The sequence below is a fragment of the Bubalus bubalis genome, chromosome 12 (genome assembly GCF_019923935.1).
Source record: "Bubalus bubalis isolate 160015118507 breed Murrah chromosome 12, NDDB_SH_1, whole genome shotgun sequence".
NCBI lineage: Eukaryota > Metazoa > Chordata > Mammalia > Artiodactyla > Bovidae > Bubalus > Bubalus bubalis.
In genome coordinates this window covers 37,154,963-37,170,744 of record NC_059168.1, presented here as the reverse complement: position 1 = coordinate 37,170,744, position 15,782 = coordinate 37,154,963, and the positions used below count along the sequence as shown (strand labels likewise).

The window sequence follows — 15,782 nt, the reverse complement described above, 5'->3', positions numbered from 1 at the left end:
CGGCGTCTCGGATGAAAACTTTATTCAGTCGTCGACAAGAGGCTTCCAGAGAGTTTTGGACGGACGTGCTGGGAAACCTGAAACCAGCGCAGACGCATGGCAGGAAGACACGGGCAGGGCAGGACAGTATGTGACTTTGAAATACTCATGGTCAAGGTCACTGTGTATTTGGCTGACCCCTACCTGGCAGCTGAGTGGAAGTGCCCACCCCTCAGCAGAGTACGGAGTCTAGACAGACTAGGAAGCAAGCAGGCAGGCAGCATTTCTAGGAAGCTCTCCAGAGCTACTATTTGCTAGAGAACAGGCAGAGCAAAGAAAGGGTTTCTAAGGAAGCCACTGTGTGACCGTGTGAAATCCAGAAGGCATGGGAACAGAGAGGACGGTCAGAGTGGGACAGCCACTTGTCCTGCTGGTCTTCCTGCTGGAAGCGGGAAGTGACCCATTTTGATCCACTACAAATGCAAGTTGGTCTCTTGAGGAGCAGAGAAAGTGAAAGAGCTTGAGAAATCCCTCTCTCTACTCCTGCATCTAGATAGAGGAATTCAAACGGAAAGATATAATGGAAAAAAACACTCTAAAATGATCAGAATTAGGCTGCAGGGGAAAAGAAAGTGACACAGAGCAGAAAGAGAAAAAGGAAAAAGTTCTAAGTCATTGAAGTTGTTTAACAAAGCTGAGATTATTCCAGTAGAGATGATTCAAGGTTCTCAGAATAGGAAACCAGGTCCCTGCTCCACAGAACAATGGAAATTTGCAGTTACCAGAAGGTTCCAGGAAGCCAGCTGCTCCCCCAGGAGCAGGGTGTTTGGCGGTTCCCTGAGGCCCTATGGGTGGAGTCTCCTGGAGGCCTGGCACAGCTGGGTCAGATGAGCTGTCCTTTTGGGTCATCATGCCAAACTATGCACTTTTGTAACACCCATCAGGACTCAAAACCACAATCTTCCTCTTCCAGTGAGTCATGAAAGAATAAAGAATCTGAAATATGTCTCCAGAGTGCTTGTTGTTAACAGCTTTTAAGAGGAAATTCATGAGAATCTGATGAAAGCTATGTACCCTTTCCCCATATTTACAACATTTTACATATAGTTTCTCTGTCTGTAAAATTCTACATACAAGATTCCTCTTCGATGAATCTTTCTCTAGAGTCTTTGACATTATGAGAAGGACACTTAACAACTTGATGGTGGATTTTTTAAAAAAGTAAAAATTTCATTTTAAAAATGTAAGCAATGTGGTGGTATTTTAGCCTGTTTGATAGAATGAAGGGGAACAGCTTTGGAAAGGAAAGGAGGTTATGGGAAGCAAATGGATGGTGCTAAAGGACAGCATCAGTTTTTCTGGGATGTGGTTTAAGGTACTGGACAAATGGGTGGGCTCTGACAAAGCAGAGTCTATTTTATGCACTCTACTTTGGAAACAAATGTGGAAACAATATGGTTGTCAGGGGACTAGTGCCCATATCAAGATTTTAAATTGTCAAAGTGCCTATGTAAGACATGGATAGAAAAAATGCCTAGAAGAGAGACCTAGTAACTCAAAGGAAAGGAGAATAAGGAAAAGGGTTAAGAAGAAGACATGATATTAGAGTCTAACAAGTGGAACTTGAATTTTGGACAGAGAGCTGTGTGATGATAATATGGTCTTGTAGGCATCACCAAGACTTGATGACGTAGTACTCAGTGCGAGAACACTGCAACAGCATGGTGTCTTAGTTTGGTAGTTCAGTTCAGTTCAGTTCAGTTCAGTCGCTTGTCGTGTCCGACTCTTTGAGACTCCATGAACCGCAGCACGCCAGGCCTCCCTGTCCATCACCAACTCCCGGAGTTTACTCAAACTCATGTCCATTGAGTTGGTGATGCCATCCAGCCATCTCATCCTCTGTCGTCCCCTTCTCCTCCTGCCCTCAATCTTTCCGAGCATCAGGGTCTCTTCAAATGAGTCAGCTCTTCGCATCAGGTGGCCAAAGTATTGATGTTTCAGCTTTAACATCATTCCTTCCAACGAACACCCACGACTGATCTCCTTTAGGATGGACTGGTTGGATCTCCTTGCAGTCCAGGGGACTCCAGAGAGTCTTCTCCAACACCACAGTTCAAAAGCATCAATTCTTCGGTGCTCAGCTTTCTTTATAGTCCAACTCTCACATTTATACATGACCACTGGAAAAACCATAGCCTTGAACTAGACAGACCTTTGTTGGCAAAGTAATGTCTCTGCTTTTTAATATGCTGTCTAGGTTGGTCATAATTTTCTTTCCAAGGAGTAAGTGTCTTTTAATTTCATGGTTGCAATCACCATCTGCAGTGATTTTGGAGTCCAGAAAATAAAGTCAGCCACTGTTTCCACAGTTTCCCCATCTATCTGCCATGAAGTGATGGGACTGGATGCAATGATCTTAGTTTGGTAGGGTTGCCATAAAAAATGCCACATGTTGGGTGGCTAACACAGCAGAATTTTATTCCACACAGTTCTGCAGGCAGGGAAGTTTAAGACCAATGTGCCAGCCAATTTGACTCCTGGTGTGGGCTCTCACCCTGGCTTGTGGACCCCTTATATGAGTCAGGTAACTTTCTATCTAGCCTTTCCTCCTCAGAGTGTGTGTGCATGGGGAAAGTGAGTGAGCTCATTGATGTCTCTTCTTATAAGGACACTAATTTTATCAGATCAGAGACCCACATTTATGACTTCATTTAACCTTAATTATTTCTGTAAATGCCCTCTCTACATATCCAGTCACATTGGATGTTAGGGATTTAACATAGGAAGTTTAGTGGGGACAAAAACATTCAGTCTGTAACAGATGAAGTGTGGCCAACACACCCAGAGCATTGGAGGAGTGTGACTATACATCTAGAAATGTTCTCCAGCTTGGGTCCATGAATTTGGGAAGGAAAGAGTACCAGGAAAATCAGATGAAAAAAAGAAAAAAAAAAAGAGAGAAGTGATACTATCAAAGTGGTTTATATTTGACTGGTTTTCAAATGCTTTTAAATTATGAAACTTCTTCAATCAAATCTTACACAGTAGAACTCAAGAATAAAAAGATAAATAATTCAATTTAAAATAGTGGACAGAAGATTTATACAAACACTTCACAAATGGCCAATAAGCAAACGAAAAATGCTTAGCATGATTAGTCACCAGGGAAACATAAGTTACAAACACAGTAAGATCACACTATCTGCTCCTCAAGACAGCTAACCTTTATAAGTCTGACAACGTCAAATTGGCAACTAGAAACCTAACATTTTTGGTGAGAACATAAAATGATACAATCGTTTTGGAAAAAGATCTGGCAGTTTCTTAAAAAGATAAATACACATTTTCCCCAATAACACAGAAATCCCACTCCCACACATTTACTTAAGAAAAAAAAATATGTCCACATAGATTTGTCCAAAAATGTTCACTGCAACTTCATTATAACCAAACACAGGAGAAGCATGTGTCTACTGATGGCTGGGTGGATAAACAAACTTTGCTATATCACACAATGGAATTCTACTCAGCTATAAAGAGGAAAGGACAGGATTATTGAGAGTCGGACATGACTTAGCGACTAAAACAACAACATTGTTACACACAACATGAAGAAATCTCAGAAACATTACCTGAGTGAAAGACCCCAGAAATAAAACGGTTCCTAACTGATCATTTAATTTATATGAAGTTCTGAAACAGGGAAAGCTAATCTATGGTAACAAAAACAAAAACAACACTGGAATAGTTTTTTCATCTGAGAGTGGAGTGGGGGTGGAGAATGCCCCAGAAGTTAGCATGGGGGGACTTCCTGGGATAATGATACTGTTCTATATTTTGATAGGTGTTTGGATTAAAAGATGCTTGCTCCTTGGAAGAAAAGTTATGGCCAACCTAAACAGCATATTGAAAAGCAGAGACATTACTTTGCCAACAAAGGTCCATCTAGTCAAAGATATGGTTTTTCCAGTAGTCATGTATGGATGCGAGAGTTGGACTATAAAGAAAGCTGAGAGCCGAAGAATTGATGCTTTTGAACTGTGGTATTGGAGAAGACTCTTGAGAGTCCCTTGGACTGCAAGGGGCTCCAACCAGTCCATCCTAAAGGAAATCAGTCCTGAATATTCATTGGAAGGACTGATGTTGCAGCTGAAACTCCAATACTTTGGCCACCTGATGCGAAGAACTGACTCATTTGAAAAGACCCTGATGCTGGGAAAGACTTAAGGTGGGAGGAGAAGGGGACAACAGAGGATGAGATGGTTGGATGGCATCACCGACTCAATGGACATGAGTTTGAGTAAACTCCGGGAGTTGGTGATGGACAGGGAGGCCAGGCGTGCTGCAGTCCATGGGGTCACAAAGAGTAGGACACGACTGAGCGAATGAACTGACTGACTGACTTGGATAATTCAGGTGTAAGTGTTTGTCAAAGTTCATCAAAAGGAACCTTAAAATTGGTGCATCTCAACTATACATAAAATTTACTTAAAAAAAAAATGAACTCTAGGTAATGACATGTAAATTGAAACAATTAGGGGTAAGTATCCTGATGTCAACAATTTACTTCAAATCACAAAATCTAAGTGGTGGGTTTCTAGGAGTTCACTCTATTATTCTTTCAGCTTTCCTGTATGCTTGAAAATTTTCACAACAATATCTTGGGGAAAATCTTACATAGAAGCTCAGTGTACAAAAGGCAAAAACACAGAGTGTCTCTGGAGAAGGAGGGGAACCCCAGCGCCCCTCCAGTTGCCCCCCTACCCTTGTTTCCTGGGGTTGTCCCTAAGGAGCCTTCTGGAACTCCAGGAGTTGGAGGAACACACCTCAAAATTACTGCAGGAGACAGCCTTCCTGGTCACACTAGGGATGTGGGTGATGAGCTCCCAAGATGAACAATAAATCTGGCTCAGGAGCACGATGCAATAGTATCGTGAGGATTTCAGGTATCTAAACACCTGCCCAGACCTCAGTCCACTAAAACCAGGGCAGCACTAACTTGACTTGTCCTGCTGGCAGTCTCATTTCAAAAAATGTAGAAGTAGCAAGGAAAACTGCTACACAGAACTGGACTCTTATCAAATAGAAAGGGCTGGTAGGTGGTAGTAACATAAATCACTGGGAGAAGGCTACCAAGTGGCTTCTCGATGGTCAATGAAAGGAGCACAGGGTATAATCAAAAGTGTATATTAGAAAAGGCTCCCCAAAATGATAATCTGAGGAGACATTAACAAATGAAGAAGGAAAGAAGGCATCTAAAGAAACCAAAGTGGCTGAAGAGGGAGTTGATGTATTCAGGTTTTAAATGTACAAGTAACAGAAGCAGGAGCAAATAACCAGGGATGAACACAAAAATATTCTACAGACAACTTTAGTACAGTTTCAAGAATGAAAAAATGAAAAGCTAAGATATCTGGAAAGGATTTTAAAGATATATTTAGGGCTAGAAGAAAAAGAGAAAAGTTAGGAACACTGCTTACATCAGATGGCTTAATATGAACAGGGAGCAGATTTAATGATCACCTCTATTAAAGGGGATGCTCCCCAAACCAGAGAGGTCCAAACAGAGCTCATGTCCTTGAGCACAGACACCTTCAAATGTAATTACAGAAATAAGGTCAGTAATGGTTGAGAGTTTGGAAGCCAGGAGAAGTGGCATCCAAAAAAAAAGTTCCCAGATCCAAAAGGGAAAACACGTAGACTCTGGCACATACTGACTCATGAGTTGATGCAATCCCTGGAAGATTCTAGGGTGAATTATTACACAGAAGGTTGATAAGCACTTGGAAAAGTAATGATGACTAGGCAACAACAGGGGTTCACAGTGAACTAATTGCATATCTTTTATTGGTTGGTTTGTTTAGGAGCGATTAAAAATACCAATAATCTGGCTTTCAGCAAGATATTTGCTAAGTTTTAATGATATCTTATCAGACTAGAGATAGAAATATGAGCTCCATGATGGCATGGTCAGTTCAGTTCAGTTCAGTTGCTCAGTCGTGTCCGACTCTTTGCGACCCCATGAATCTCAGCACGCCAGGCCTCCCTGTCCATCACCAACTCCATGGTCAGACAGATTTAAATGCCTGTTACTAGGCATCACTGACTCGATGGACATGAGTTTGAGTGAACTCTGGGAGTTGGTGATGCATGGGGAGGCCTGGCGTGCTGCAGTCCATGGGGTCGCAAAGAGTCGGACATGACTGAGCAACTGAACTGAACTGAATATGTGTGTATTAAGTAACAGAATGCCAAATTGAATGGGGGCTCTTGGTGGTGCTATTTGGTTGTTCTAGTCTTTTTTTTTTCTTCTATGATTTGTAACTCACACTCCTGAAATCAGAGAATAGTGTGATGCTGAAAGGGAAAGTAAATACTTTGGAACGGTATTTCAAAGATGTTGATAGGTTGAAACATAAACAAGATATGTTTGGGTGGGAAAATAAACAAAATAAATCTTATTTGGTACAAATACAAAGCTGTGTACTCAGATTTTAGAAGATCAGTTGTGTAAGTCTAAGAGGGGGATAACCTTACCATTTTGAGGAATAATATCTATGATTCAATTGTTTGGTATGGCAGCCAAAAGAGCTGATGCCATCTTTGTTTGATTAAATACAGAAATAAAATCAAAACAAGAAGAGTCCTACTGAGATGAACCCTGAGCTGATCAGTCTGTATCTGAAGCACTTTTTTTTTTTTAATTTTTATTTTATATTGGAGTTCAGTTGATAACAATGTTGTGTTAGTTTTAGGTTAGTACAGCCACTATGGAGAACAATATGGAGGTTCCTTAAGGAACTAAAAATAGAGCTACCATATGATTCAACAACCTCACTCCTTGGCATATATCCGAAGAAAAATATGGCTTGAAAGGATGCGTGCACCCCAGTGTTCATTGAAGCACCATTTCCAATAGCAAAGACATGGAAACAACTTAAGCGTCCATCAACAGACAATGGATAAAGAAGATGTGGCTCATATATGCAATGGCATTTTACTCAGCCATTGCAGAGAATGAAATAATGCCATTTGCAGCAACCTGGATGGACCTGAATTTGGTCCTAGAGGAGTTACTTTGAAATGGAATTGAAATGGATGAGTCATGAGGATGAAATGAACAGAGTGGGAATACAGTCAATAATAACATAATATCTGAACCAACACAGCATAGTAAGTCAACTATACTTCAAAACAAACAAGTAAATAAACCCTTGGAAAAAGAGACCAATTTGTAGTTATCAGAAGGGAGGGGTGTGGGGGGACTAGATAAAGGCAGTCAAAAGGTACAAACTTCCAGTTAGAAGATAAATAAACATCAGGGATGCAGTATTATGCTAATTCTGCTGTATATTATAATGAAAGTTGTCAATAGAATAAATCCCAAGACTTCTCATCACAAGAAAAAACATTTCTTTTTCTGTTGTTTTGTTGCTGTTTAGATGACAGATGTTCACTAAACTTATGGTGATAATCATTTCATAAGGTATGTAAGTCAAATCATTAAGTACACCTTAAACTTATAGAGTGCTACATGTCCGTTATATCTCAATAAAACTAAAAGAAGAAACAACACAGAATTTAATGGAATTGATAAAACAGAGGAGGAGACAGCTAGACACCTTGTTACTGAAGGAACTGGATGTTTAGACTGGAGAAAATGAGACTTCAGGGGGTCAAAAACGATCTTCCCACACATGAAGGCTGTCAGAAGACTGGACTTATTCAACAACAATTCAGAAGGTAGAACTTTGGCTAAAGGAAAACAAAAATCCACTCTACCTAGCGCAAAGCATTTTAACAATGGAGTGATTTAAAAATAAATTGCACTACCTTGTGCAGTAGTAAATTCTTCATCTCTAGAAGTAGGCTAGTGAAAGTGCCAGTCCAAGCTGTAAAGAAAATTCTTACTTTGCAGTTCGTGAGATGTTGGATTTGATGTCCACTGACAGACTTTCAGGGAAGAATTCTACACCACGAGACTCTGACCCAAACTAGTATACATAAGGTCACCAAGGTTTCTATGGGCATATACAACCATGATGTAGATAACTGTGCAAATGTAAATAACTGCAGATAACAATGTTGGTTACTTATTCCTTTGACATTTAAAAATCCACTTAATACAATAGATTTGGGGTTATTATTTGAAACTAAGCAAATACATATAGTAAACATGCAATATTACCTTGACAGGATATGAGAAAAGTTTAATGAAACCAAAATCATCTCCCGTGGCTAAGAGGGAACAGTCTTTGGTGAGGCTGGCAGCATTTACATCAGTCACATCGCTGTGCACTGGCCAGATGCCCTCACAGGTGGGCCCCAGCACACAGGTCCACGTGTCCCACTCTATCTTCTCAATCTTGAAAAGAAGGAAAATTAATATATTTCGTACAACCCAGAGATCTTTTTGTTTTATTTAAAAGAAACAATTGAGGTTGAATAGTTCTAAATGATGACTTTGCGAACACCGGGTATTTTGTATGCTGCAGTGGCTAAAATTCTCAGCTGCATTTTTAAAGTGGCATATATATCGTCTCGATAAATCAACACTGCAGTCAAACCTCCATATACGCTCCCCTAGATAAAATGAACATGTCTGAATTGTGGACATCTGACAATAACAAAGGTTTTTAATTCTCACCTAGATATTTATCATTGTATGTGCCATAAGCTGGGGCTTCCCTGGTGGCTCAGACAGTAAAGAATCTGCCTGCAATGTGGGAGACCCAGGGTTGATCCCTGGGCTGGGAAGATTCCCTGCAGAAAGGAATGGCTACCCACTGCAGTATTCTTGCCTACAGAATTCCATGGACAAAGGAGCCTGGCAGGCTACAGCCCATGGGGTCGCAAAGAGTCATGAAATTAAAAGACACAAAATTGTGAAATTAAAAGTCATGACATTAAAAGAGCCATGAAATTAAAAGACCCTTGCACCTTGAAAGGAAAGCCATGACAAACCTAGACAGAACATTAAAAAGCAAAGACATCACTTTGCTGACAAGGCCCATATAGTCAAAGATATAGTTTTTCCAGTAGTCACATATGGAAGTGAGAGTTGGACCATAACAAAGGCTGAGTGTGGAAGAATTGGTGATTTTGAACTGTGGTGCTGGAGAAGACTCTTGAGATTCCCTTGGACAGTAAGGATATCAAACCAGTCAATCCTAAAGGAAATCAGTCCTGAATATTCATGTGAAGGACTGATGCTGAAGCTCCAATACACTGACCACCTGACGCGAAGAACTGACTCATTAGAAAAGACCCTGATGCTGGCAAAGACTGACGGCCAAAGGAGAAGAGGGTGACAGAGGATGAGATGGTTGGATGGCATCACTGACTCAATGGACATGAGTTTGAGCAAACTCTGGGAGATAGTGAAGGACAGGGAAGCCTGGTGTGCTGGAGTCCATGGGGTCACAAAGAGTCAGACATGACTTAGCAACTGAACAAACATCAAAATGCCATCAGGGTTTCTCAGCATCAGCTCTATTGACATTCCAGGCTAGATAATTGTGTGTGTTCAGGGGCTGTCCTGCCCGTTCAGCAGCATCCCTGTCCTTGACCTACTGGATGCCAGTAGCACCACCTCCCCAGGCTGTCCCCAGACATTGTCAAATATCCCTGGGAGAGAGGGCAAACTGACTTCAACTGAGAACCACTGAGCTATATGGATCAATGGGGCTGATCATTTAGCAAAGTATTTTAAAAAGGCACAGGACAGAACTTTTTAAAGGACTGCTTCCTTGGAGGAAAGAGCAATAAGATTCTGCAGCTAGCTTAGTATTCTTTATGCTCTAGAGAGACCATCTTAAAAACTGGAAGAGATGTTCATACTCTACTGTGTGAATATACGTTTTATCCTTTAAAACGGTTTTATCTGAAATTCATGGACAGGAAGATTCGCAATTCAAATATTTTAATTCTGACAAAATCAAGGCTTTTCTTTCCTTTTTTTAAAAAAGAAAACAATAACAGTACCACCACCACTGTGGATTAGACTTTCCCAGGGGAATATGATTTTATTTACTTTCATTCAAGACCTCTTAGTGTACCTTATCAGTACAGTTTCTATGCACAAGCACTTTGAAGCACTGTTTAAAAAGCTATAAAAACTCATTAGAGAGCTGTAGCTAAAATGAAAGACCAGATTGCTCTCTGTGGATCTGGAAGCTGCTTCGCACGTTGTTAATGTACCTCACCTTCCATTTCTGTAGTTTTCTGCTTGGCACCACTGCCTGGGAGGGAAATGACAAGATGTAGCTAGGATTTGAGTCACAATGTGAGGAGGTGCTATACATATTTCAGTCACTCAAATTTCTCATTTAATATTCTGTGTTTCTTCCGGACACATGCAGGATTGGAACCAAAAAACGGCGGTTCACCCAGTGAGTTTGGGTGCTCAAGGAAGGCTGCAGACCGAGGTGACGTGACATGGTTCCCCCATAACTACCTCAGTCTTCTGAGCTGCAAGTGGAGTCTCCCCAACTCCTTAGGACATCCCCAACTGACCTTCACAGGAAGAGAAGCAGGGAACCCCCCACTCAGGTTTCAGAAATGGGCTTCTGGTCACCGACTTCCTTATAGACACGAGATTTCATTTCTGACACCCTCCTTGGGTGGCACCTTTCCTGGACTCATTATACAGGGAGGAATGGGGGTGAGCTGGTCTTGCTCACTCTATAGTCACCCCAACACAACACCCTTGGCCAGATCTGAACACCATGCTATCTGGGGGAAGCATATGTCTAACTTGTCAGAAGCTATAGAAACTGCATTTAAAATGGAGCATTAAAGAATGTGTATATATATGTGTAACGTTGAGTTATATAATATGAGTCACTTTGCTGTACAGCAGAAACTAACACAACACTGTGAATCAATTATACTTCAATAAAATAAATTTAAAAAAGAATGATCCCTGTAACCAACAAAACCCAAAACGGGTAAATAAACTTGACAGACACAAGGGTGTCTCCCATAGCACCTTGCCCCAGGCAGGTATGTCATTACCATCACTGCTTTGCAGAGGAGGTAACTGGAGCCCAATGAGAAGTGAGTCATTTAAATCCCGGCCAGTTTAGCAAGCAGAGGGTAAATCGAGCTCTAAGGAGTTGGGCTCCTGGGATACAGCTGCCTTAACTGCACCATGCTGTATTGGATGTATATAAATGGACATTTTAATAGCTGTCATAGTTAAAACTTTGCTGGGTAAGCTTTGTGTTAGTTTCACCATGACTATTTCTTTCTTTTTTGCAAAGGAAAATTTCAAAATCCTTCATACTTAATTGAGGGGCCTGACAATACTGCTAAGTAAAAGGATGAGCTACCTCTGGAGGTATTTTTTAGTCTAAAATTGCTCATCTGTCCCAAGTTGACCTCATCCTTCCTCCACCACGTGGTTCTACCGAATCTTATTTTAGTAAACTTATTTGGGGGACTAGCACTGGAAGGGAAAATACAGGTAAAGTGATGCAAAATGACGCTGCGTGGTCTAGGCTGTGGAGTGGCACTCAGACCCCTCTAGGCTGGGACCAAAGCTCCGTGGTCCTTTGACTTTCTTAGAGCCTTAATTTCCCTGTCTGTAAAATGAGACTGACAACTATCACACACCAGCCTGATTCATAGTAGGTAAACCACTCTCTGAGGGTTGGAATACAGGTATACAAAGTGCCTGGAACAGTGCACAGATATTCAGTGAAGGAATGGCATACTTCAAAATATCCCTTACTCAAGGCTATTAAAGTTTCCCCATATAAAAAAGTTAAAATAAAAGTTCATCAAAGGTAAATAAACTGGAGTTTGGGAGTGAGATTAATCGATCCATTAACAATTTCCATTAATACAGTGCCATCGTCTGTAACCACTTGGGTGTCTCCTGTACTGCACATATATTTCCTTTAGAAACAATTAAAATATTAGGAATGAACGGAAGTCCAGAAGTACATTAGAATACTGGGATAGTTCTACTGCTAGGCAACGGAAGCTAGAGCGTGGAAGCTGCCCGCCCCTCAGTGGCATACCCTCGACTCTTTCTCCTCTAAAGAAGCAATATTTCCTTTTCCTTCATCAAAGGTTACATAGTGAATAAATGAGTTAGAATGTCTCCTGGGACTAAAAGGAGGTTCTTAGTGCTCCATCAGGCAATGACCTTTTTGGCCAACAGGGTTTACCACGTGGAAGCACTGTACAGACTGAAAGACTAAAGCAGCCAAGCCTTTAGGAAGAGATTTCAGGAGGGTGTTAGTTCATGGATTCAAAATTTTGTCTAGGATTTGATTTCAGCAATTAAAAAATGATGTATGTGGATAGAAGCATGAGGAAAATATGGGAAAAGGTAACAGCTTGCTACATTAGGATGGTCACTTGGGGACGGTTTTGTTTTGAAAAATAATTTCTCTTATTGTTGCAAAAGATATTGTTTACTATTGCAAACAGTAACCACTGAGAAAGCATGTTTCAGAATTTTAAGTTCCTAAAAAGCTTTGCACAAAATGACAGAACATGTGGAATAGGAAAAGTAATATGTAGCATTCAAATTGTTAGCTCAGTCATTGTCTTCTGGCAGAGAAAAATTAAGTAGAACACCAATTAGAGATTGCTAAGTCAGTGGCACAGTAAATCCATACCTCCTCAGAAAGTAGGAAACCAGGGTAAGCAGTCAGATTTAAGAAATGGGCAAGCCTGAAAGACACACAACTATAACTCATTTTAGTGAACAGTAATGATAGGTTTTACTTAAATGCACATAGTAAATCATGAACTATTTTTTAAAAGCTTTGTGTGTGATTGTTACCTCGGAAGGTCTTATTATATGCCGTTTGCCTCTTGGAGCTTCAAAGAAGAGTTGTTCTTTGGCACCTGAATTGACTTGCAGTAATTTTCCTGTTATGATAGAATAAAGCAGGAGACAATTAACCTCTGCATTTATCTTTTAGTGATAAAATGAACATGATTGCAACCATTTGATATTTTCTATTTTCATTCATTTTAATCAAAGTCTCATAATTTGAGTAAATATATGCTGAGTGATCCAGGATGTATGTAAAGACAATTACATGGTAGGGTAGAAACTCCAAAGCTATGATTTTTAAACATATGAACCTCATAAAACCTTACCTTGAACATCCTTCAAAAAGAGAAAAATCGAGTTGCTACTTTACTCGGCTGCACTGGCTATTTTTCCAAAGCCAGACAAAACCTAACTTATGCTCTTTTCCCCTGTTGCTTCCTAGCACAGAAATCTAGTAAAAGCAAACTGCATTGGCAAGAATTATAACACCAGAAGCAAAGACCCTGTAAGAGTTCGTGTTTCAGTTCAGTTCAGTTCAGTCACTCAGTCGTGTCCGACTCTTTGCGACCACGTGAATCGCAGCACGCCAGACCTCCCTGTCCATCACCAACTCCCGGAGTTCACCCAGACTCACGTCCATCGAGTCAGTGATGCCATCCAGCCATCTCATCCTCTGTCGTCCCCTTCTCCTCCTGCCCCCAATCCCTCCCAGCGTCAGAGTCTTTTCCAATGAGTCAACTCTTGTTTACTAAGATACAAATTCCAGATTTGCCATTTAACATTTAGAAACAGGAAGACAAGGACATATAAAACAAACTGTAAATGCTCATTCCATTCTCCCCTTCCCTTTTTACTTGAAAATTTGTGAAGAAATCCAAGACTTTTCCCAAAACAAAATGTTGAGCAAAAATAGTCTTTAGGTCTGATGTAAAATCTTGGATTCATTTTGATTAATGTTGAAAACGATTAGATTTCTTAATTCTCTTCCTACCACATCAATGATTCTTTATGGCCTGAAAATTTAAATGACCCAAAAGATATACTTTTGAATATTTTTTTCAGCATTTTTTTAAACGATGGAAAATCTTAAACACATATGGAAGTAATGGTATAAAAAAACCCCTAGAGAGCCAATGTCCAGCCTCAATGGTTATTACCACATGGCTGGCCCTGTTTCAGGATCTCCACTCATTCTCTCACCCCAGATTACTTCGAAGCAAATGTCAGATATCCTAACATTTTATCTGCAAGTAATTTAGTGTGTATATATATATATATACACACACACACACACTAGCATGTCCTCCCCCCTCTTTCTTCCATAACTCTTTTATATCTGCTGCTAAGTCACTTCAATCGTGTCCGACTCTGTGCGACCCCATAGACGGCAGCCCACCAGGCTCCCCCGTCCCTGGGATTCTCCAGGCAAGAACACTGGAGTGGGTTGCCATTTCCTTCTCCAATGCATGAAAGTGAAAAGTGAAAGTGAAGTCGCTTAGTCGTGTCCAACTCTTCGTGACCCCATGGACTGCAGCCCACCAGGCTCCTCTGTCCATGGGATTTTCCAGGCAAGAGTGCTGGAGTGGGATGCCATTGCCTTCTCCATCTTTTATATCTAGTAGTCTTGAAATGTCCTTCCTGGAAAAATGCATACCAAACTAAGAACTCTGTGATTTATACCATGTTCTTTAATGTTTAAGTGGGTAGCACTTAGATCTGAAATCTAGCTTGGCTATCCTTCAGGAGTTGCAGGTCTGTTTCTAAGTGACTAATTAAAAACAAGGTTCTCTCATTTCACAACTGAAACCTGAATCATTTCCAGTTTGCTGGGTTATAACATGGTGACGTGGGGGATTTGCCTTTGCTGTGGGGAGCAAGTAAATTTGAAAGAGTTTTCTCTGAAATGGGCCCATTTTCCTGACTTACTAGCTGAACATACACAAAGTGAGAAAAGAAAACGAGAGTTAAATCAGCTTTGGCTATTTAGCATTTTAAGAAAATGAGTAATCGATATTTTCCCAATGAACTAGATATATCTGCAAAGTGACTTTTAGAATTCTTAAGAGTGACTGCAGATAACAAAGGATGTGGGAAAAGGAGTAAAAGACTCAATGGAAACATTCTTAGAATATACATAATTTCCTGACAATTCACTTTACACTATTGTTTCAAAGATCATACTTTCTAAAACAGACCAAAAACTATTAAAACAGCTCAGTGAAGTACTTTCTGACTGCAGGAATGTTTTTAAAAGCCACTTTGGCAAGCACCATACACCTGTGGCTACCTCCCAAGCCCACACCCCTTCCCTGAGAACTTCCCTGCACCCTGGACTGGGCCCCTGTGGTCACATCTGCACTCTGGAGGTAGACATTGACCCAGGAGTGACCACACTGGGCAATCAAATTCTCTCTCCTGGGAAACTGGAACCTTAGGCTGAATCAGCGGATGCCTTGCTGGGAGGAGATGGATGTGGCCTTTGGGACTAGGGGTGACATTTGGGGGCGACAGAGAGTGGGCCCTGTGCAAACAAATGAGGGAAAGCCTGCCTGTGCAAAGAGGGGCCACACACAGGCACCAGACCCAGGGGAGCAGTGGAGATGGCCCCTCAGAGCAGGAGAGTAGGGGAGAGGGGCACTCCCTGGTTAGGTTCCAGGCATTTTCTGATTCATTCCTAATGCCAGTTTCTCAGGAGATGTTGCTTCCTATTCTTAGATTCTATGAAATATCCCTATCTTTCCAATAAAGTCATTCCTTATTCTCATTTTTTAATTTAAGCCAGCTTGAGTGGGTTTCTGAAACCAAGGATATGAAGAAATTAAAAAAAAAATCAATTATTGTGTTAGGAAGGTAGCATTATGGGTGTGTTTTTCTCCTCAAATTTTTGTTACTGCCGTTATTAAACTGTCTTTTTTTTTTTTAAGCATAGAGGAACTATTTAGGTCACCACTCTTTTTTTCCACTGCCTTCTACTCTGTAATATATAACCATGGAAACATTCTGAGGA

General features: G+C 40.8%; 1 protein-coding gene across 9 annotated transcripts in view; it reads right to left on the bottom strand.

Moving 5' to 3' along the window:
* Positions 1–15,782, bottom strand: part of EML6 (EMAP like 6) — a 288,870-nt gene that overhangs the window by 42,724 nt on the left and 230,364 nt on the right. For all 9 annotated transcript variants that reach the window (XM_044925915.2, XM_025261030.3, XM_044925913.2 and 6 more), the window contains 2 exons: positions 12,779–12,867; positions 8,168–8,344 (listed from right to left, as the gene is read on the bottom strand). In XM_044925915.2, the coding sequence (XP_044781850.1) occupies positions 8,168–8,344; positions 12,779–12,867 (266 nt within the window). The remainder of the gene's footprint in view (positions 1–8,167; positions 8,345–12,778; positions 12,868–15,782) is intronic.